Here is a 23,818-nt window from a genome sequence, read left to right as displayed (position 1 = left end):
TTATAGGGATTGTGTCCATCCTGATTATCTTGTATCTGCCCCAGCACTTAGTACAGTGCATGGTGCACAGTAAACACCTAATGAATACCACAATTATTATTATTGGTATTATTATTTTTGAAAGTATTGTACTAAGCACTGGGGTGGATAGAAGATTATCAGGTTAGGCACAGCCCCTGTCCCACATGAGGGTCACAGTCTAACTTCAGTTTCATTTGTACCTTTCATCCTTTAGACTGTTAGCTCGTTGTGGGCAGGGAATAGTTCTGCCAACTCTGTTATATCACACTCTCTCAAGTGTTTAGTACAGTGCTCTGCACACAGTAAGCACTTAAATATGATTGATTTATCTAGACTGGAAGCTTGTTGTTGGCAGGAAACAAGTCTACCAACTCTGTTGTACTCTTCTGAGCACTTAGTAGTAATAATAATAATAATGATGGTATTTTTTAAGCTCTTACTATGTGCCAAGCACTGTTCTAAGCACTAGTGGGGGGATACAAGGCAATCAGGTTGCAAAGTGCTCTGCACAAGGTAAGTACTCAATCAGTACCATTGATGGATTTATTGACTGACTATCATGGGTGGAAGTTACTCAGAATGGAGATTCTCACTGAGCTCGGATTCTTTCTGACCTCCAAGCACCAATTTCCCTAATTCCCCTTGAAAGCAAAGGGAATTGAATTCAGCTTGGCCTAGCGGGTAGAGCCCGGGCCTGGGGAATGTGTCTGTTCATTATCATATTGTACTCTCCCAAGTGTTTAGTACAGTGCTCTGCACACAATAAGCGCTCAATAAATATGATAGAATGAAGGAATGAATCTGGGAGTCAGAGGGCCTGGATTCTAATCCCAGCTCTGCCACTTGTCTGCCATGTGACTTCGGGTGAGTCATTTCACTTCTCTGTACCTCAGTTACCTCATCTGTAAAATGGGGATTAAATCCTACTGCCTCTGACATAGACCGTGAGCCCTATGAGAAACAGGGACTGTATCCAACCTGTTTAGCTCATATCAACCCCAGTGCTTAGAACAGTGCATGACACTTAACAAATGCAATTTTAAAAAAAAGTCAGGAATAGAAGCCAAAATTAATGAAGCCATAAAGAGGGTCTTTATTTTTGGAAATAATGATTTGTCATTGTTTCACTTGAATCAATCAATAGTATTTTTTAGCACCGTACTAAGTTCTTGGAAGGGTAGCATCCTTGGGAGACGTGATCCCTGCTCAGAAGGAGCTTTCCCATAACCCCTTCCCATTCAAAAGGAAGAATAATCTTGGACTGAGTCCTATAATAATAACAATGATGGCATTTGTTAAGCACTTACTATGTGCAGAGCACTGTTCTAAGTGCTGGGGAGGATGCAAGGTGATCAGATTGTCCCACATGGGGCTCACAGTCTTCTTCCCCATGTTACAGATGAGGAAACTGAGGCACAGGGAAGTTAAGTGACTTGTCCAAAGTCACACAGCTGACAAGTGGTGGAGGCAGGATTAGAACCCATGACCTCTGACTCCCAAGCCCGAGCTCTTTCCACTGAGCCACACTGCTTCTCTATGTGCCCTATGTCCTATGTGTCTATAACCTGAGACTTTACTTCATCAATCAGTGGCATTTATTGAGTGCTTATTATGTTCAGAGCACTGTACTAAGGGTTTGGGAGAGTACAGTACTGCAGAGTAGGTAGGCACATTCGCCATCCACCAGGAATTTTAGGAAAGAGACTCCCCTCTTTTGGCTGTAATGATTGGGTCACGCCTTAATACTGGTTTCATAGTTACTACAATGGTTAGGTGGTTTTAATGTTTCCTAAGGGCCTACTCTTTGACAAGCACTGTGCTAAGCCCAGAAGTCAGAGGATGTGGGTTCTAATCCTGGCTCTGCCACGTGTCTGCTGTGTGACCTTGGGTAAGTGACTTCACTTATCTATGCTTGTTACCTCCTCTGTAAAATGGGGATCAAGATTGTGAGCCCCACGGGGGTCAGGGTGTCTGATCTGATTACGTTGTAGCTACTCCAGCGCTTAGAACAGTGGTTGGCACCTAGTAAGCATTTAACGAAGACCACAGTTGTTATTATTATTACTACTGTGATTTTTATTATGACAGGCTGTCGGATTGGACCCAATCTCTGTCCCTGCCCAGGGCTCAAGATCTAGGAGGTGGGGAGAGCAGGGATCATATCTGCATTGACAGTTGGGGAACCTGCGGCCCAGAGAGGTTAAGAGGCTTGCTGAAGGTCACACAGCAGGGCCGGTCAGAGTTAGGATTAGAATCCAGGTCTCCTGATTCCCAGCTCCTATCCAGTAGGCCATGTTTCAGCTTTCTGACAGAGATACCCTTCTTTTTTTCTTTATAGATTGAAGAAGATCCAACACCCAATGAACGAGTCCATATCTCCCTCCAAAGCTACCGGTGAGGCGGAGGAGGAGGCGGAGGCGGAGGCAAAGTCCGAACCCTCCCATTTAAATCTCTGTAGCTCAGTGTGTTCCTCTACAGGGAGCAGTTAGAAACCTCGAGGCTGGAATGCAGAGAGGCACCCAACAGGCCAACTGGAATATATTATTCTCAGGTTGCATTGATAAATAGCCCTCTAGATACAGCCCTCAGAGTCCTCGGATGGAAAGAGCACCAGAAGAACATTCTCCCGCCAAAGCAGAAATAGAAGCATGGTTCTCGAAGAACTGAATTCTCAGAATTAAGCGATTGTTGAGACTTTGGTAACCGAAGGAAGAAGGATTCTCACTATGCAACATCCAAGTGAAAATTGTGGGGTTTTAAGGTTTTTGGGGAGATGTTTTTTGTAGAGGAACATCTTTGGACCGGGGTGTATTTTAATGGGACAAAATAATAGATCACACCTTTTCATAAGTTTATGCAGCTGAGTAAGAACAGATGAATTTACCTTTAGGGAATCTATTTTCTCAACTCAATGGAGTCAGGAAGGGGCAGAAAAAAGTTCTTTTCCATTGATTCCATTGCTAAGGCAGACGGAATCAACTGTAACATATTGTTTATTTTTTAATGCTTGATATTTCCCCAGCCTATTTTCTAACTAGACCAGGGGGTGAGTCCCCCTCTGCTCCAGCTGTAGATATTGCCTTTTTGACTCTTTCCGAAGCCTTTTCTACGTGAGGCCGATTGACTAACCATTTAGTGGCTTTGTGATCCTCTGACTGACATGAGTCTAACAGGCGATTATAGTGATGTTCTGTCAGCCTCCTGACCACAGCGTTCGTTCAAACGTGATTTGAAACCCACCAGCTCATTAGCCAAAGTTGTGGATGTCGCCAAGGTTTTGCAAATTTCCTGTATATTATTTAAAGGAAAAAAAAGGATAAAGGATCTTTATACAGATGTCTTACCTCTCAAGGCTGTCTCTGTTGTGTTTCTGGAGATTTTTCCACCCTGGAATGAAATGCGAAATGGTCCTAGGTCCTTTCATCTGAGTTTCAGATCCCCATGTAGTTTTGCCTATGAAACTGTGGAGTGGAAATGAGATGGATTCAAATGTCCATTAAAAAAAAAAATCTTCAGGAAACATTCAAATTGAGATAAGCAGTGTTGCCTAGTGGAAAGAGCCCAACCTGGGAGTCAGAGGATCTGGGATCTAGTCCCAGCTTCGCTACTTAATAATAACAATTATGGTACTTGTTAAGTGTTTACTATGTGCCACTCACTCTTTTAAGCCCTGGGGTTGGTACAAGTTAATCAGGTTGGACACAAGTCCCTGTCTCATATTGGGTTCACATTCTTAATCTTCATTTTACAGATGAGGGAATTGAGACCCAAGGAATGAAGTGACTTGCCCATGGTCACAGTGCAGACATATGACAGATCCGTGATTAGAACCCATGACCTTCTGACTCCCCAGCCCAAGCTCTATCCACTATGCCACACCTGTCTGCTAAACAACCTTGGGCAAACCACTTAAATGATCTGGGCCTCAGTTACTTCATCTATAAAATAAGGATTAAGACTGTGAGCCCCTTGTGGGTTATGGACTGTGTTCAACTTTGATTAAGTCTTGTCTACCCTAATACAGTACCTGGCACATGGTAAGCGCTTAACAAATTCCACAAAAAAACGTTATGAGAAACAGGCCAACAGGCACTTAGAATGAGGTCCAAAATAATAATAATAATAATAATGGCAATTGTTAAGCGCTTACTATGTGCAGAGCACTGTTCTAAGCGCTGGGAGTGGATACAAGGTGATCAAGTTGTCCCACATGGGGCTCACAGTCTTAATCCCCATTTTACAGATGAGGGAACTGAGGCTCAGAGAAGTTAAGTGACTTGCCCAAGGTCACACAGCAGACACGTGGCAGAGCCGGGATTCGAACCCATGACCTCTGACTCTAAAGCCCGTGCTCTTCTCCACTGAGCCATGCTGCTTCTCTAGCCACGTTGCTTCTCTAAAGACACCCAATGGGACATATCTTCAGCCATGAACCACAGAAGATGTTAATACTAATTCTGGTATTTATTAGGTGCTTACTATGTGCCAAGCACTGTACTAAGCGATAGGGTAGATATAAGATAGTCAAGTCCCACATAGGGCTCAGAGTCTAAGTAGGAGGGAGAACAGGTATGGAATCCCCATTTACAGATAATAATGATAATAATAATAATAATGGCACTTATTAAGTGCTTACTATGTGCAAAGCACTGTTCTAAGCACTGGGGAGGTTACAAAGCGATCAGGTTATCCCACGGGGGGCTCACAGTCTTAATCCCCATTTTACAGATGAGGTAACTGAGGCACAGAGAATAATAATAATAATGACAGTATTTGTTAAGCACTTACTATGTGCAAAGCACTGTTCTAAGTGCTGGGGAGGTTACATGGTGATCAGGTTGTCCCATGGGGGGCTCACAGTTTTAATCCCCATTTTACAGATGAGGTAACTGAGGCACAGAGAAGTTAAGTGACTTGCCCAAAGTCACACAGCTGACAGCGGAGCTGGGATTTGAACCCATGACCTATGACTCCAAAGCCTGTGCTCTTTCCACTGAGCCATGCTACTTCTCATATGAGGAAACTGAGACCCAGATTAGCAAAGTGACTTGCCCAAGATCTCACTGCAGACATACAGCAGAGCTGGGATTAGAACTCAGGTCTCCTGACTTCCAGGCCCGAACTCTTTCCACTAAGCCACACTGTTCCTTAAAGTTTCCAGTTCTTGCAGGTGGGTCAAGATTCTCTGTAAAAGTCCTTCAACTTCCATTTAGGGAGACCCACATTCCACCTCTATTGACCAAACAACGGTATTTATTGAGTACTTCTGGTGTGCAGAGCACTAAACTATTGGGAGAATACAATCCAACAGAGCCGATAGGCAGACTCCCTGACCACAGTAAGTTTCCAGTCTAGAGGAGCTTACAGTCAGTCCACATACAAGAGAACGAGAGGCAATCTATCAATAGCATGCCTTGAGTCAATCAGTCAGTCAATTGCATTAATTAAGAGCTTACTGTGTGCAGGGTACTGTACTAAACACTTGAGAGAGTACTCAGTAACAATACGCAGACTCATTCCCTGCCCACAAATAGCTTACAGTCTAGCGGGGGAGACAGACATTAATCAATCAATAAATCAATAATAATAATGGTATTTGTTAAGCACTTACTCTGTGCCAAGCACTGTTTTAAGCACTGGGGTAGATTCAAGGTCATCAGGTTGTCCCACATGGGTCTCATCGCCTTAATCCCCATTTTACAGATGAGGTAACTGAGGCACAGAGAAGTTAAATGACGTGCCCAAGGTCACACAGCAGACAAGTGGCAGATCTTCTTGACCTTCTGACTCCCAATTGTGTGCTCTTTCCACTAAGCCACACTGCTTCTCACAAAAATCAATCAGCCGACGGTATTTATTGAGGGCTTAATGCGTGCAGAGCACTGTACTAAGCATTTGGAAGAGTACGATATAACAACAGACACATTCCCTGTCCACAAGGAGTTTACAGTCTGGAGGGGGAGACTGAATTGGCTCTCAGTCTTGAGTGCCCACTGTTTGCAGAGCATGGGACTAAGCACTCATGAGAGTTGGAAGACTGATGATGCCTGCCATCAAGAGCTTTCAGTTCAGCAAAAAGCCTATGGAAGGTAGAAGAAAAAGGGACAAGGCGAAATGAATATTAGCTCACTGTGGAGATGGAAGATGGAGGAGATGTGACCTTAGTAATAGTTTGAAGGTGGTCTGGTGTCTATGGAAGGGGAGGGAGTCCAGGCCAGGGAGAGGACGTGGGAAAGGGGTCGGTGATGAGATAGACGAGATTGGGGCCCAGTGAGGCACTAGAGGAGTGGAGTGTGCAGGATGAACAAGAGTAATAGTAGTAATGGTTTTTGTTAATTGCTTACTATGTGCCAAGCACTGTTCTAAGCACTTGGTAATAATGATGGTATTTGTTAAGCGCTTACTATGTGCCAAGCAATGTTCTAAGTGCTGGGATAGATATAAGGTTATCAGGTTGTCCCATTCATTTTCATTCATTCATTCAATCATATTTATTGAGCGCTTACTGTGTGCAGAGCACTGTACTAAGCGCTTGGGAAGTACAAGTCAGCAACATATAGAGATGATCCCTACCCAACAACGGGCTCACAGTCTAGAAGGGGGAGACAGACAACAAAACAAAACATGTGGACAGGTGTCAGCTTTGCCTCTTGCCTGTGCATGACCAGGGTCAAGTCACTTTACTTCTCTGTGCCTCAGTTACCTCATCTATAAAATGGGGATAAAATCCTATTCCCTCATTAGACTGTGCGCCCATTCGGAACAGGAATTGTGTCCAACCTGATTAACTTCTATCTACCCCAGCACTTAGAACAGTGCTTGGCACATAGTAAGTGCTTAATAAGAACCATCATTATTATTATTTAGACAGTGAGGCCCATGTAAAACATGGACTGTGTCCAATATGATTACCTTTTATTTACCCTAGTACTTGGTACAAATTATTGTGTTTAACAAATATCACAATGATTATTTTTTATGGTTTTTGTTAAGATTTTACTATGTCAGGCACTCAGCTAAGCACTGGGGCTGGACACAAATATAGTTATGTGACAAGCTAACCAGGTTGGACACAGTCCATGTCCCACGTGGGGCTCACAGTATTAACCCTCCTTTTACAAATGAGGTAACTAAGGCATAGAGAAGTGCAGGGACTTGCCTCAGACGACACAGCAGACAAGCGGAGGAAGCGGAATTAGAACCCGCGTCCTGTGACTCTCAGGCCCGTGCTCTATCCACCGCTTCTTAACATCTAGAACCCCCGGCTCACAGTCTTAATCCCCATTTTACGGACAAGGTAACTGAGGCACAGAGAAATTAAGTGACTTGCCCAAAGTCACACAGCAGACAAGTGGTGGAAGCGGAATTAGAACCCACAACATCTGACTCCCAAGCCCGGGCTCTTTCCATTAAGCCACGCTGCTTCTCAAGTTGAGATAGGAGGGGGCAGCTGATTGAGGGCTTTAAAGCTGATGGTAAGGAGTTTCTGTTTGATGCGGGGGCAGATGGGCGACCAGAGTGGGCTCTTGGGGAGTGGGGAGACATGGACTGAACGTTTTGGGGGATAAATGATCCTTGCAGCAGTGTGAAGTATGGATTGGAGTGGGGAGAGACAGCAGGCAGGGAGGTCAGGGAGGAGGCTATGCAGTAATCAAGGCATGGTTGGATAGCTGCTTGGATCAGTGCAGTGGCAGTTTAGATGGAGAGGAAAGGGCGGATTTTAGTGATGTTGTGAAAGTAGAACCTAAAGGATTTGGTGACAGATTGAATATGTGGGTGGAATGAGAGAGACGAGTTGAGTCCGACACCAAGGTTAAAGGCTCATGAGGTAGGGAGAATGGTGGTGTTGCTATGAGAAGCAGTACAGTGTAGGGGCTAGAGCACAGGCCTGGGAGTTAGAAGGTCATGGGTTCTAATCCCAACTCCGCCACATAATAATAATAATAATAATAATAATAATAATAATAATAATAGCATTTATTAAGCACTTACTATGTGCAAAGCACTGTTCTAAGCACTGGGAAGTTTACAAGGTGATCAGGTTGTCCCACATGGGGCTCACAGTTTTCATCCCCATTTTACAGATGAGGTAACTGATGCACAGAGAAGTGAAGTGACTTGCCCAAAGTCACACAGCTGACAATTGGTTGAGCCGGAATTTGAACCCATGACCTCTTATTCCAAAGCCTGTGCTCTTTCCACTGAGCCACGCTGTTGCCTTCTGGGTGACCTTGGGCAAGTCACTTCAGTTCTCTGGGCCTCACCTGTAAAATCGGGATTGAGACTGTGAGCCCTATGTGGGACAGGGGCTGTGTCCAATCCGATTTGCTGTATCCATCCCAGTGGTTAGTACACTGCCTGGTATGTAGTAAGCACTTAATAATAATAATAATAATGGTATTTGTTAAGCGCTTACTATGTGCCAAGGTAATCAAGTTGTCCCATGTGGGGATCACAGTCTTAATCCCCATTTTACAGATGAGGTAACCTATGATATAAGTATCATTATTATCATTATGATTATTATTATTATTATTGCAGTGATGGGAAAACTAGAGGGAGGACAGGGTTTGGGTGGGAAGATAGGTAAGGAGTTCTGTTTCGGATGTGAGCACATTTGTTCTAAAGCTCAAAGTTTCCCATTATAGAGACGATGCTTTAGGATTCTTGCCCTATTTTCCAGATCATCAAGAAAAAAGAAGAAAAGACCGTTTTCTTCCAAGGGGTCAGATTTGTCCAACCTGCCTCTCTGCTCTCTTTAATTAAGGATTTGGCAGAAAGAGAAATGGGAGGCTCCCACTAGGGGGCGGTTCAAGGCCAATTTTCATTTTAGGAGATGCTAATCTTGGAATCAGTCAACAGTATTTATTATTATTATCAATAATAATAATAATTATGGTATTTATTAAGCACTCACTTTGTGCCAAGCACTGTTCTAAGCTGTGGGATAGATACAAGGTAATCAGATTGTCCTATGTGGGGCTCATGGTCTTAATCCTCATTTTACAGATGAGGTAAATGAGGCACAGAGAAGTGAAGTGGCTTGCCCACATGCTCTGCACACAGTAAGCACTCAATAAACATGATTGAATGAATGAATGGAGTCAGAGGTCATGGGTTCGAATCCCGGCTCCACCACATGCCTGCTGTGTGACCTTGGGCAAGTCACTTCATTTCTCTGAGCCTCAGTTACCTCATCTGGAAAATGGGGATTAAGACTGTGAGCCCCGCGTGGGACAACCTGATCACCTTGTATCACCCTAGCGCTTAGAACAGTGCTTTGCACATAGTAAGCGCTTAACAAATGCCATTATTATTATTATTATTATTATTATCACACAGCAGACAAGTGGTGGAGGCGGGATTAGAACCCACATCCTCTGACTTCCAAGCCTGTGCTCTTTCCACTAAGCCATTCTGAGAGTGCTTACTGCATGCAGAGCACTGTGCTAAGCACCTGGGAGAATACAATATGACAAGATAACAGATGCATTCCCTAAGCAGAAATCATTTGATCTTGGCATATTGCTGGGCTCATTGAGGTCTTCAAAGATTGTACTTCCCAAGCACTTAGTACAGTGCTCTGCACACAGTAAGCACTCAATAAATACGACTGAATGAATGAACAGGTTGGGTACCCGCCTCACGCTTGAGAAGAATGGATTTACACCTTTCATCAAGAGAACAAGGGAGAAAACATCTTAATAATTGGGGTAGTCGTTAAGTGCTTACTATGTGGCCAAGCACTGTACTAAGTGCTGGGGTGGGTACAAGTATCCACTAGGCCACACTGCTTCTTAGGTACAGGATGCACTGATGAAAGAGACTAATCTCAGGTCAGGCCAGCTTCACAGGCTTTGATAACGCCAGCACTTTAATGATGATGATGATGATGATATTGATAGTAACAATAATTATTATTATATTGGCTAAGTGCTTACCATTTGCCAATCACTGTACTAAGCTCTGAGGTGGATACAAGTTTATCAGGTCCTTCATGGGGCTCAGATTCTAAGTAGGGAGAACAGGTATTGAATCCCCATTCTGCAGATGAAGGAACTGAGGCACAGAGAAGTTAAGCGACTTGCCCTATATCACACAGCAGATACACGGCAAAGTTGGAATTAGAACTCAGGTCCTCTGACTCCCAGGCCCCTGATCTTTTCACTAAGCCACGCTGCTCCTCCACCCCAGAACAGTTATGTAAATGTTCTTAAAGTCTATTATTTCTCCTATGCCAAATCCAATTTAACATCTGTCTCCCCCGGTGGACTGTAATCTCCTTGTTGGCAGGGATCACGTCTGCTAACTCTGTATTATACTTTCCCAAGTGCTTAGTATAGTGCTCCGCAGAGCTCAATAAATACCACTGATTGATCAGTCAATTGCTAGGCTGCTTGTGTGGTTTGCCAAAAATTACAAAGAGTGAAAACACCTATCAAACAGTGAATTGGAAATGAGGCCTTTTGTTTTAATTCTTTGACTGTGAAGACTAGAAGTCTAATCTTTGGAAACTAGAGGGGAGTTGGGTCATGACGGAAAACCCATGTCTTCACCCAGTGGCTTCAAAATCTTTTCATCCGATCTTCAGAACTTAGTAATTCTTTTTCTCTAAGGACTCCTTTTTTAATTGTATTTGTTAAGTGCTTTCAATGTGTCAAGCACTGCTCTAAGCCCTGGGGTAAATACAAGTTAATCAGGTCAGACATAGTCCGTGTCCCACGTGGGGCTCACAGTCTAAATAGGAGGGTATTGAATCCCCAATTTGCAGTTGAGGAAACTGAGGCCCAGAGAAGTGAAGTGACTCGACCAAGGTCACACAACAGGCAAGTGGTAGAGCTGCGATTAGAACTCAGGTCCCCTGACTCCCAGGTCCGAGCTTTATCCACTAGGCCACCTGCTTACGTTCTCTCCTCCCCATCGAGCAGAAACTCCTCACCGCATTCAAAGCACTGAACTAGCTCTCTCCCCATTACTTAGTCTCGCTCCTCTCCCACTTCGCTCCAGCCCAAACACTTTGCTTCTCTAACATCAACCCACTCCCGGGCCCTTGCTCTCATCTCTCACCTTTTTTTTTAACGATATTTGTTAAACGCGTCTGTGTGTCAGTCACTGTTCATTCATTCATTCACTCGATCATATTTATTGAGCGCTTACTGTGTGCCCAACACTGGATTAAGCACTTGGGAGAGTACAGCATAACAGTAAACACTCATTCCCTGCCCACAACGAGCTTAAGGTCTAAAGGGGGAGACAGATAGAGGTCCTTATCTTCCCAACCAAACCATGTCCTCCCCCTGATTTTCCCATCACTGAAGACGGCACCATCATCCTTCCTGTCTCACTAGTCCGGAAACTTGGCCTTAACCTTGTCTCCTCTCTTTCATTCCATCAACATAGTCAATCTGTCACCAAATCTGCTCCACTGGAGCCACTAATCTTCTCACGGGGCCTCCATCTTGCCTGTTTCATCGCTGACCCCTGGCCCATGTCCCGCCTCTGGCCTGGAATGGTCTCCCTTCTCAAATCCTACCGACAACCACTCTTACCTGCTTCAAAACCTTATTGAAGGCCCATCTCCTCCAAGAGGTCATCCCAGACAAAGCCCCGCTTTTCCTCATCTCTCACTCCCTTTTGCGTCACTCTGACTTGTTCCCTTTTCTCTTCCCTCCTCCAGCTCCAAAGTATTTATGTACATATCTGTCACTTTATTCATTTGTGCTGATGTCTTTCTCTCCCTCAACCCTAAACTGTAAGTTCATTGTGGGCAAGGGATGTCACTGTTTATTGTATTGTATTTTCCCAAGTGCATATAACAGCGCTCTGCACACAGTAAGAATTCAATAAATATGATTGAATGAATGAATATAAATAAATGACAGATATGTACATAAGTGCTTTGGGGCTGGGAGGGGAGATGAAGAAAGGGAATAAGTCAGGGCAACACAGAAGGGAGTGGGAGAAGAGGAAAGGAGGGATTAGTCGGGGGTGTTCTAAGTGCTGGGTTAAATATGAGATAATTCATTCCTTCAGTCGCATTTATTGAATGCTTAATGCATGCTCTGCTACTACAGAGCACTGTAATAAGTACTTAGGAAAGTAAAATACAACAATAAACAGTGACGTTCCCTGCCCACAAGAAGCTTACAGTCTAGAGCAGGGGAGATAAACAAAAATAGAAATAAATAAAATGATAGATATGGACACAAGTGGTGTGGGGCTGGGAGAGGGGAAGAGTAAAAGGAGCAAGTCAGGGCGATGCAGAAGGGAATGGGAGATGAGGAAAATTGAGGCTTAGTCAGGGAAGGTCTCTTGGAAGAGATGAGCCTTCAGCAAGGCTTTGAACACAGGGAGAGTAATCAGATTAGACACAGACTCTTAATTCCCATCTTACAGATGAGGGAACTGAGGCCCCAGAGAAGTGAAGTGACTTGCCCAAGGTCACACAGCAGACAAGTGGTGGGGTGGGATTAGAACCCAGGTCCTTCTGGCTCCCACGTTCATGCTCTATCCACTAGGCCACACTGCTTCCAGCCAGCACAGGGCTCCCGCTGCTGCTCTTTTCATTCATTCATTCATTCAATCGTATTTGTTGAGCACTTACTGTGTGCAGAGCACTGTGCTAAGCGTTTGGAAAGTATAATTCAGCGACAGATAGAGACAGTCCCTACCCAATAACGGGCCCGCAGTCTAGAAGGGGGAGACAGACAGCAAAACAAAACAAGTAGACAGGTGGAAGAGGGAATGGGGCTGGGGCTGCTGGGGCAGCCCAATGAACCCCTCACCCTAGCTATTTTGGGGGTTTTGGCGGGGAGGCAGGCAGCAGACCCTGGGGTGAAGGGTCGTGTCCTCCATGTCTGCCCCTGCTAGAAAACAGGGCTGAACGCCTCCATCCCAAGTCTCCGCGAGCTGATCCCTAAGCTCCTGTAACCACCTTGAACCTTCCCATGAACGTCAGCGCCTCACCTTGTTGCCTGCTTCCTCATAATAATTATGGTACTTAAGCGTTTACTGTATGCCAGCCACTGGACTAAATGATGGGATGGATACAAGCAAACAGGGTTGGACCCAATCCCTCATCCCACCTGGGGCTCACGGTCTCAATCCTATTTTACAGATGAGGGAAGTGAGGCCCAGAGGAGGGAAGTGACTTAACCAAGGTCACACAGCAGACAAATGGCAGAGCCGGGATCAGAATCCAGGACGTCTAACCCCCAGGCCCAGGCTCTAGCCAGGTCTACATGCTGCTTCTCCTCACGGCCATGGCCTCAGCAGAGGACAACCTGGGAGGATTCAAGGAGGAAGTTCTAACCAGTGTTGTTCAACCCGCATATTCAGTCTGTCACCAAGTCCTGTCAGATATTTCCAGATGTGCCCCTCCCTCTCTGTCCAAACTACTACCACGCTGTTGCAACCTCTAAACCTCGCTGCATCAGCTGCCTCGCTGACATCCCAGCCTCCTCTCTCTCCCCTCACCAGTCCAACCACTCTGCCGCCTGGATCATTTTTCTAAAAAATGATTCCACCATCATCTCTCCGTTCCCCAAAACCCTCCAATGGTTGTCCATCCACCTCGGCATCTAACAAAAACTCCTTATCATCAGCTCAGAGGGACCTCCCTACCCCTTCATAGCCAACATAGCTCTTTGAAACCCAGCTAAAATCCCATCTCCTCCTGAAGGCCTTCCCTCACTAAGCCCCCTTTTCACACATTCATCCTCCCTCTTTCCATCTATGCACATAGGTCTGCAACCCTTACACACTTAGATACTCACCTACTCACCCAAGCCCTAGAACCATAACAATTATGTCCATATCCTTATAATAATAATAATAATTGTGGTTTTTTTTAACTCTTACAGTGTGCCAGGCACTGCATTAAATGCTGGGGTTGTTACAAGCAAATCAGGTTGGACACAGTCCCTGTCCATATGGGGCTCATAGTCTCAATCCCCATTTTACTAATGAGGGAAATGAGGCACAGAGAAGTGAAGTGGCTTGCCCAAGGTCACAGAGCAGAGATGTGGTGAGCCAGGATTAGAACCCATTGCCTTCTGACTCCCAGCCCTGTAATAATAATGATGATAATTGTTAAGCGCTTACTATGTGCCTAGCACTGTTCTAAGCACTGGGGTAAATACAAGGTTATCAGGTTGTCCCACATGGGGCTCACAGTCTTAATCCTCATTTTACAGATGAGGGAATTGAAGCACAGAGAAGTTAAATGACTTGCCCAAAGTCACACAGCTAAGTGGCAGAGCAGGGATTAGAACCCATGACCTCTGACTCCCAAGCCTGTGCTCTTTCCACTGAGCTGCTTCTCCATTTGCTTATAGTCAGCTGCTTCCCCTAGCTGCAATTTATTTAACATGTGTTTCCCCCTCTAGACTGTAAGCTTCTTGTGGGCAGGGATCTTGTCAGTCAGGCAGTCAATCGTAAATAATGAGCACTTACTATGCAACAGAGCACTGTACTAAGCACTTGGGAAAGTACAATGGAAAAATAACACAGACTCTGCCGCAACAATCTTACAGTGATTTTGTCTACCAAGTCTGTTGTACTTTCCCAAGCGCTTAGTATCGGGTTCTGCACATAGTAAGCACATAATAATAAAAATGATAACAACAATGATAGTAATAATAATCATTGTAGAATTTTTAGCACTGACTCTGTGCTAAGCACTATTCTGTGTGCTGGAGTAGACACAAGCTAATCAGATCAGACACAGTCCCCGTCCCACATGGGGCCCACAATATTAATCCCCATTTTCTAGGGATTAAGGTAACTGGGACACAGAGAAGTTCAGCGATTTGCCCAAAGTCACACAGCAGACAAGTGGCAGAGTTGGGATTAGAACCATGATCTCTGATTCCCAAGCCCGTACTCTTTCCACTTAACCACATTGTTTCTCTTAAGTGCTTACCAAGTGCCAGGTTCTGTACTTAGTACAAAGCTAATGAGGTATTGAGGTATTTCAAAATGAGGTATTTCACCCTCAGTTTACTGACGAGAAAACTGAGGCACAGAGAAGTCAAGCGGTTTGTCCAAGACAAGTAGCTTGGCCTAAGTAGAAAAAGCCCGGGCCTGGGTTTCAATCCCAACTTCTCCAATTGTCTGCTGTGTGGCCTTGGGCAAGTAGTTTCACTTCTGTGAGTCTCTTCTGTAAAATGGAGACTAAGATGGAGATTAAGATAGAGAAGCAGCATGGTTTAGTGGCAAGATCTTAATGGGAAGAGCCATGGCTTAGTCAGAGGATTTGGGTTCTAATCCTAGCTCCACCACTTGTCTGCTGTGTGACTTTGGGCAAGCCACTTAGCTTCTCTTTGCTTCAGTTACCTCATCTGTAAAATGAGCACTAAGACTGTGAGCCCCACGTGGGACAACCTGATTACCTTGTATCTACCCCAGTGCTTAGAACAGTGCTTGGCACATAGTAAGCGCTTAACAATTACCATCATTGATTATTATTATTGACTAGGAGCCCCATGTGGGAAAGGGTCTGTGCCCAACATGATTAGCTTGTATCTTTCCCTAGCACTTAGTACAGTGCTGGCAAACACTAAGCGCTTAACAAATGCCATTTTTTTTATAAAATAGAAGATAACACAGGAAGGCAAGTGGTGGAAATGGGACCAGAAGCCAGGTGTCCTAGCTTTCAGACCTGTGCTCTTTCCATTCATTCATTCATTCAATTGCATTTATTGAGCGCTTACTGTGTGCAGAGCACTGTACTAAGCGCTTGGGAAGTACAGATCAGTAACATATAGACACGGTCCCTGCCCAACAATGGGCTCACAGTCTAGAAGGGGGAGACAGACAACAAAACAAAACAAGTAGACAGGTGTCAATACCATCAGAATAAATAGAATTATAGCAATATACACATCATTAATAAAATAGAGTAATAAATACATACAAATATGCACAAGTGCTGTGGGGAGGGTTAGGGGGTAGGGCAGAGGGAGGGAGTGGGAGCGATGGGTAGGGGAAGAAGAGGAGAGGAAAAGGGGGGATGCAGTCTGGGAAGGCCTCCTGGAAGAGGTGAGCTCTCAGTAGGGCTTTGAAGGGAGGAAGAGAGCTAGCTTGGCAGATGTGTGGAGGGAGGGCATTCCAGGCCAGAGGCAGGACGTGGGCCGGGGGTTGATGGTGGGAGAGGTGAGAATGAGGTCTAGTGAGAAGGTTAGCAGCACCAGAGGATTGGAGGGTGCGGGCTGGGCTGGAGAAAGAGAGAAGGGAGGTGAGGTAGGAGGGGGTGAGGGGATGGACAGCTTTGAAGCCAAGAGTGAAGAGTTTTTGCTTCATGTGAAGGTCCACTAGACCTCACTGGGCCCTACCGTGGGTGCAGAACCTGTTTGGACACTTTGCAACAATGCGCTTGCTGTCTCCCTCATTAGTAGAAGGGGATCTGAAATAGGCCATTCTCTAGCTGGAAGATGGGCCAGCTGATTCAGTGTGCTGTAGTGGACAGAGCCTGGGCCTGTGAGTCAGAAGGACCTGAGTTCTAATCCCTGCTCCATCACTTGTCTGCTGTGTGACTTTAGGCAAGTCACTTCACTTTTCTGTGCCTCAGTTACCTCATCTGGAAAATGGGGATTAAGAAAAGTGGGACAGGAACTGTGTCCAAACCAAATTACCTTGTATCTACCCCAGCACTTAGTACAGTTCCTGGCACAGAGCAAGCACTTATACCACAATTATTATTATTGTTATTAGTATTCATTGGAAAACCCTGGGGGTCTGGGTGGCAGTGGGGGGAGGGAGAACGGATGCTCACTGATCAGAAGCACAGGACTGGGGAACACTCCCCGAAAGCCCCTGTTAGCTCATCATCTTATTTCACAATCCTTGTAGTGACGGTTGATTGATTTGTTTTGTCACCTGGCTAAGCTGACCCAATTTCTCCCTGAGCTCCAGGCAGCAGAGTCTGATGATTTAGCAACAAAACACTATTTTTTCTGCTGTCTGCCGGCAGGGAGACATGGGCTCCCATAAATCAACGCTCTGTAACTTTTCGTGGTGTTTATCTAAGCACTGAGCTAATTCATTCATTCAATTGTATTTATTGAGTGCTTACTGTGTGCAGAGCACTGTACTAAGTGCTTGATAATGATGGTATTTGTTAAGCCCTTACTATGTGTCCAGCACTGTTTTAAGTGCTGGGGTAGATACAAGGTGATCAGGTTGTCCCACGCGGGGCTTACAGTCTAAACCCTCATTTCACGGATGAGGTAACTGAGGTACAGAGAAGTCAAGTGACTTGCCCAAAGTCACACAGCTGACAAGTGGAAGAGGCAACATTAGAATCCACATCCTCTGACTCCAAAGCCTGTGCTCTTTCCACTAAAGCCGCACAACACAATCCCTGTCCACGAGCTTAATTCTCACCCATGTGTTTTATCCCAGCGCTTAGTACAGTACTCTGCACACAGTAATAAAGGCTGCTAATGCTACTGCTATAACTACTAAAACTACTACTACCACAGTTGGTCTCACCCAGGCTTTTCAGGATATGGGTTTGTAAAGCTTTTTGGAAAGCAAGGATTGTCTTGTCTTACACCGTGGAGTCATTTCCAACCCATAGTGACACCATTCATTCATTCAATCGTGTTTATTGAGCACTTACTCTGTGCAGAGCACTGTACTAAGCGCTTGGGAAGTACAAGTTGGCAACATATAGAGATGGTCCCTTCCCAACAACGGGCTCACAGTCCACAGACACATTGCTCCCAGAATGTCACACTCTCCTTCTGCAATCATTCTGGTAATGGATCCAAGGAGTTTTCTCAGTAAAAATATGGAAATGGTTTACCATTGCCACCTTCCGTGCTGTAAACTTGAGTCTCCGCCCTCGACTCTCTCCCGTGCTGCTGCTGCCCAGGACGGGGGAGTTTTGACTTGTAGCAGGTTGCCTGCCACTCGCTAGCCACTGCCAAGCTAGGAATGGAATGGGTAGGCCTCTGCTTCACTCTCCCTCCCACAGCTGAGACTGGTAGAGGATTGGAAACTCTTCAGGTGCAACCCCTAGAGGGGTCAAGGATTGTAGCCGTGTTTAAAAAGACCTATTGTCCTCACCCACAGGGGGACGCTTACTTCAGCAAAGGAATGCATTCATCTTGAATTGTTCCATTTATAGGTCAGACACAGTTCCTCCCAGCAGGTCACAGATAATCCCAAATCCCAAAGGATGAGCCCGGCTGCCCCTGTCTTCTATTCATTCTGTCTGGATAATAAGTGAAAACAGTTTGCCTGACTCTCTAAAAGAAGCAGTGCTGTGACTGCTACGTGGAACAGGGACTGTGTCCAACCCGATTTGCTTGCATCCACACCAGCACTTAGTACAGTACCTGGCACATAGTAAGTGCTTAACAAAGGCCAGAATTATCATTGTTATTCTTCTTCTAATTATTAAGCAGCATGGCCCAAAGGAAAGACCTTAGGGCTGGGATTCAGGGGACCTGGGTTCTAATTCCACCTCTACCACCTAGCTTCTGGGTGAGTCACTTCACTTTTTGGTGCCTCAATTTCCTCTTCTGTAAGATGAGGATTAAATCAAGTGCTTAGTACAGTGCTCTGCACACAGTAAGTGATCAATAAAATTGAATGAATGAATGAATGAATGAATATCTGCTCCCCCTCCCCCTAAGATTGTGAGCCCTGTATAGGGTCAGGGACTGGGTCTAATGTGCTTGGCACATAGTAAATACTGAAACAACACCACAGTTATGATTTATTATAATAATAATAATAATGGCATTTGTTAAACACTTACTATGTGCCAGGCACTGTACTAAGCGCTGGGGATAGATACAAGCAAATAGAGTTGCACACACTTGTTGTCTCATGTGGAGCTCAGTTTCAATCCCCATTTTCCTGATGAGGTAACTGAGGCCCAGAGAAGTGAAGTGATTTGCCCAGAGTCACACAGCAGACAAGTGGCGGAGCCCGGATTAGAAGCCATGACCTTCTGACCCCCAGACCTGTGCCCTATCCACTATGCCACGCTGCTTTCTATTTATCAGCTGGAGCCCAAACTGTCTTAACAGGATAGACAAAATAGATTCATATTTTGGGGTATTTTAGAAAGGAACCATCACCACTATTATTTAGGCTCAGACTGATACGTACCTAGGAATTAGAAAACAAACAAAAACTGCTTAAAACCACTTTTCCATTTCTTCCTCTGCTGGACTCACCTCGGGTTTGATGGATGCAAGTCATAGGGGTTCTGTAGCTCATTGTAATTGTAGAGTGGCTAGAATAACGCTTTGTAGCAGCAGCAAACTCATTTCGAATCCAAGTCACGGCAGAAGGAACGCAATCTCGTTAAGCAGTGTGCCTAGAGCACAGGCCTGGGAGTCAGAGGGATCTGGGTTCCAATCCCAGCCCAGCCATTTGTCTGTCATTTCACTTCTCTGGGCCTCGGTTACTTCATCTGTAGCACGGGGATGGTGACTATGAGTTCCACGTGGTACGTAGACTGTGTCCAATCTCATTACTGTGTATGTATCCCAGCAGTTAGAACAGTGCCTGGCACAAAGTAAGCGCTCAACAAATACCTTAAAATGCACACACAAATGTACACATGCACATGCGCGCGCGCACACACACACACACACACACACAGAGTCAGATGATGGCTGAAGGGGAAAACTGAACAAGTTCAGGAAGGTTTGGGTGAGATGGAGAAGAAAAATGCATAAAATGCACCACAATAGTCTCCATTTTTATTTGTTTTGGCTGACAGAGAAATGCTGATAAGAAAACACCAAGAGAAAAGCAGTATAGGAGTCTTGACAAAATCAACACGCGTAAGGAATTTCAAAAGTTGATATGCTCTCCTTCCAGGAGATCTATGTACGCTTTGACTGTCTCATTACCTCTAAAAGATCTAATTCTTAAAACATGCATTCCTACATCCTGAATAAACAGCAGAAAGAGGGATATGAGGTTATTTTGAACTCCTAGGACCCTTGGGAAAATACCTAACAGCACACTGGAATTCATTTGGCCAAAATACACTTGGTCCGAGTATCTGGATACTTCAGGCCAAAAAAAACACACAAAAAGGTCATTTGGGTATGAAACGTTATCTTTATCTTAGTATTTGTGACAAGCTAAAGAAGAAACTGATTTGAACTCCACCATTTGCCTGCAGTAGGACCTTGGGCAAGTCACTCGACTCCTCCATGCCTCAGTTTCCTTATCTGTAAAATGGGGAGTCAATTTCTGTTCTTCCCCCCACTTAGACTGTGAGCCCCATGGGATTGGGTCTGACCTGACGATCTTGTATCTATCCCAGGGTTTAGTACAGAGCTTGGCACCTAACAAATCCCACGGTTATTATCAGCAAGTACCACAGGATAGACAGACAAAATTGTTACTGTCTTTAATGTCTCTTGAAATGTGCACTTCCAAGTCCTTTGGGGCCTGCTTTATTTTCTTCTTGTCTTCCCTATTTCACTGAACATTTCATAGTTAGGAGAACGATGCTTCTTCCACACTGACTTCCTGTCCTAAGCCAGGAGTGTTGCTGTCCCACACCATGGGCCTTAGTGGAAGACAACATCTATTTGCTTCTTTGATCCGTGCATACATTTGCTTGGGCATCTGTAGGGTGACTTAAATAGGTCATTTATTTTTAACTTTTGTTTCTTCCTCCCTAATGAAACAACCGATGGGACTGATCAAGTTTTTCCTGTCTAAGGAGCACTGTACTAAGTGCTTGGGAAAATACAGTGTAATATATTTCACAGGTTATCAAAGATCATTGAGATTCATTGAGCGCTTACTGTGTGCAGGGCACTGTACTAAGTGCTTGGGAGAGTACAATACAACAGAGCAGATGGACACATTCCTTGCCCAGTTTGAAAAGATCCATTCTTGTTTCAGATAACACAATTTCCAGGCATTATTGTCCAACTATAACCTGACTGAGTTTGGTTCAATGCCTCTTAATTACTAGCACTAACTTCTATTTCTAAGTATCGACACCTGGTATGCGGTGCATTAGCTAGGGGAGAACAACAGTATTTCAAAAAGCCATGCATAAGACAATACATAGGGGGAGGTCAAAGAGGGACAGACGGAAAAGGGACAAAGAAATAGAAGGTTTTATTTTTAGCTTTTCTTCGTGTCCAACATGAACTAAACCAAAATAACCTCTTGTACCTTTCTTGTCACGCACCTACTTTTATGGACCAATATAAAACCGCCTTTCCCTCCAAAGGGTGAAAATAAACCTGCTCAAAAGGATTTTGTAAAAAAATCTCATCTCATCAATTTCAAAGTTTCCCCAGAGCGGGGAGTACAAGAAAGCTTAGGCTTAATTTTTGGAAAACCATAGAAATAAATTTTCGTTTAAAAAATATCCTAACAAAAGCCTAATACCTAGTATTTTGATTTCCAGATCCCTGAAATACAACTGTTAAAAATTTAGATGCCTTCATGCGTTTAGACCGCCACTGGAGTGATGTATGTACACTCATTTCCGTGGGGATAGATCTGATTGCTCTAACAGGCATGTGTTCACAATGGTAAAAATCGGCAGTGGGCATGTGTTTCCAGTATGTGTTTGATGTCTTACGTGGATCTGCAGAGAGAGAATGAGTGACCATGGAGAACTGACCACCGTCAAGGCAGCTGCGTTAAAAAATCTCGTGGGAGGATTTTACCAGCAAAAATCCCTTCACCTATAAATGGCAGTGATTATTATTCAGGGTGTTGATATTTGGCTGGATGGAGGTTACAGGCAGCAAATCCAAAGTACCTCTGCCCTCACGCATGCTGCACTTACAACCAATTTTCCAGACTCTCTAAAGGCCCCGAACCTCGAGTGTGATGAGCAAGGTTGCTTCCTTATGGCCTGGAGTCGGAGTTTGTGGGCACTGGAGGGCTCTTTATTTCAAGCTGAGCTGTGAGGGGTATTTTCTGAAATTCCCACTCCACCTAACTCCTTGCTAGGACGGTGTTTGAATACCCATAACCGCCCTCTTTGGGGAGGGATGCCCACAGCCCGGTTTTGGCCACTGCTGGGCAGAAATGGGGTGTCCTGGCTAAATTTAGGCAAGGAGGAGCACTTTCTATTATAGAAATCCATTAAATGACAACAAAGAAAAGTCAAATCCAGCCGCTCCGACAAACCAACGGGGCCCAGCACGCGCTTCCATTGGCCATGGACGGGAATTATGGGAATTACTAGGACAGAGATGTGATATTGGATCGTCCTCCGGGAGGAGCAATGATCTTTTGAGCAGTGCGTCGAGCGATGTGGTCATCAGCCTGGGAGCCTGGGAGAGAGAGGGAGAGAGAGAGAGAGAGAACAGCACAATCGTGCATGAGTTTCCCAAGAATAAATCCAACCATCCATCCACCCACCCATCAGTCAATTCATCAATATTATTGATTGAGCTCTTACTTTGTGCAGAGCACCAGACTAAGCACTTGGGAGAGTAAATAGAACATCAGACACATTCCCTGCCCACAAGGAGCTCACAGTCTACAGGGGGAGACAGACTTAATACAAATAAATAAATAGATACATATATACATAAATAAATTACAGATATATACAGATATATAGAAGCAGCATGACTTAGTGGGAAGAGCACAGGCTTGGAAGTCAAAGGACGTGGGTTCCTCTGAATTCCGGCTCCGCCACTAGTCTGCTCTGTGACCTTGGGCAAGCCACTTAACTTATCTGGGCCTCAGTTACCTCATCTGTAAAATGGGGATTAAATCTGTGAGCCCCCCCGTGGGACAACCTGATTACCTTGTGTCTACCCCAGCACTTAGAACAGTGCTTGGCACATAGTAAGTGCTTAACAAATACCATAATTATGATTATTATTACATTCATCAGCCAATCCATCAATACTATTTATTCATGCTATTGATGCCTGTCTACTTGTTCTGTTATGTTGTCTGTTTCCTCCCTTCTAGATGGTGAGCCCATTGTTAGGTAGGGATTGTCTCTATTTGTTGCCAAATTGTACTTTCCAAGTGCTTAGTACAGTACTCTGCACACAGTAAGCGCTCAATAAATATGAATGAATGAATTTATTGAGCGCTTACTATGTGCAGACCACTGGGCTAAGCACTTGGGAGAGTTCAATAGAACAGGGGACACGTTCCCTGAGCCTCCATTAGAAGTTAAAGTCATTTCATTGATTTATATGCATGTCTGTTTCCTCCTCTAGACCGTAAATTCACTGTGGGCAAGGAAAGTGTGTTGCTATATTGTCCTCTCCCAAGGGCTTAGCACAGTGCTCTGCAAACAGTAAGCACTTAATAAATCTGATTCCCAGACTGAGTCATTAGGAACTAGGTTCTAATCCCAGCTGTGTCGCCTTTCCACTGTGGGACCTGGAGAAAGTCAGTTCACTTCTCTGTGCCTCAGTTACCTCATCTGTAAAATGGGGATGAAAACTGCGAAGCCCATGTTGGAAAGGGGCTGTATCCAACCTGATTACCTTGTATTTACCCCAGGGCTTAGTACAGTGCCTGACACATAGGAAGTGCTTAACAAATACCATAATAATAATAATAACAATAATAATAATTATGGGGACAGAATAGTGCACGGGACTGCAAGACAGAAGGACCTGGGTTCTAGTCCCGGCTCTGCCACGTTTCTGCTCTGTGACCTGGGGCGAGTGACTTGGCTTCTCTGTGCCTCAATGACCTCATCTGAAAAATGGGGATTAAGACTGTGAGCCCCATGTGGGACAGGGACTGTGGTGGTATTTGTTAAGTGTTTACTATGATCTGTGCTAAGCACTTGAGTAGAAACAAATTTATC

The 23,818-nt window shown here is 44.7% G+C and overlaps 2 protein-coding genes across 5 annotated transcripts in view; one reads left to right on the top strand and one right to left on the bottom strand.

Moving 5' to 3' along the window:
• STK32C (serine/threonine kinase 32C) overlaps window positions 1–3,509 on the top strand; it is a 277,510-nt gene extending 274,001 nt beyond the window's left edge. For 3 of the 4 annotated variants that reach the window (XM_038744044.1, XM_038744047.1, XM_038744045.1), the window contains exon 11: window positions 2,360–3,509. In XM_038744044.1, the coding sequence (XP_038599972.1) occupies window positions 2,360–2,510 (151 nt within the window). In that variant the 3' untranslated portion in view covers window positions 2,511–3,509. The remainder of the gene's footprint in view (window positions 1–2,359) is intronic. The other variant, XM_038744043.1, reaches the window with a different exon arrangement.
• A 17,599-nt stretch (window positions 3,510–21,108) lies between these two features.
• Window positions 21,109–23,818, bottom strand: part of DPYSL4 (dihydropyrimidinase like 4) — a 52,561-nt gene continuing 49,851 nt past the window's right edge. The window contains exon 14 of the mRNA XM_038744075.1: window positions 21,109–22,307. Coding sequence (XP_038600003.1) covers window positions 22,216–22,307 — 92 coding nt within the window. The 3' untranslated portion in view covers window positions 21,109–22,215. The remainder of the gene's footprint in view (window positions 22,308–23,818) is intronic.

This window comes from Tachyglossus aculeatus, chromosome 3 (assembly GCF_015852505.1).
Source record: "Tachyglossus aculeatus isolate mTacAcu1 chromosome 3, mTacAcu1.pri, whole genome shotgun sequence".
In the NCBI taxonomy this organism is placed as follows: Eukaryota; Metazoa; Chordata; class Mammalia; order Monotremata; family Tachyglossidae; genus Tachyglossus; species Tachyglossus aculeatus.
Note: the sequence above shows the minus strand (reverse complement) of the source record. Positions and strands in the feature narration are given on the sequence as shown.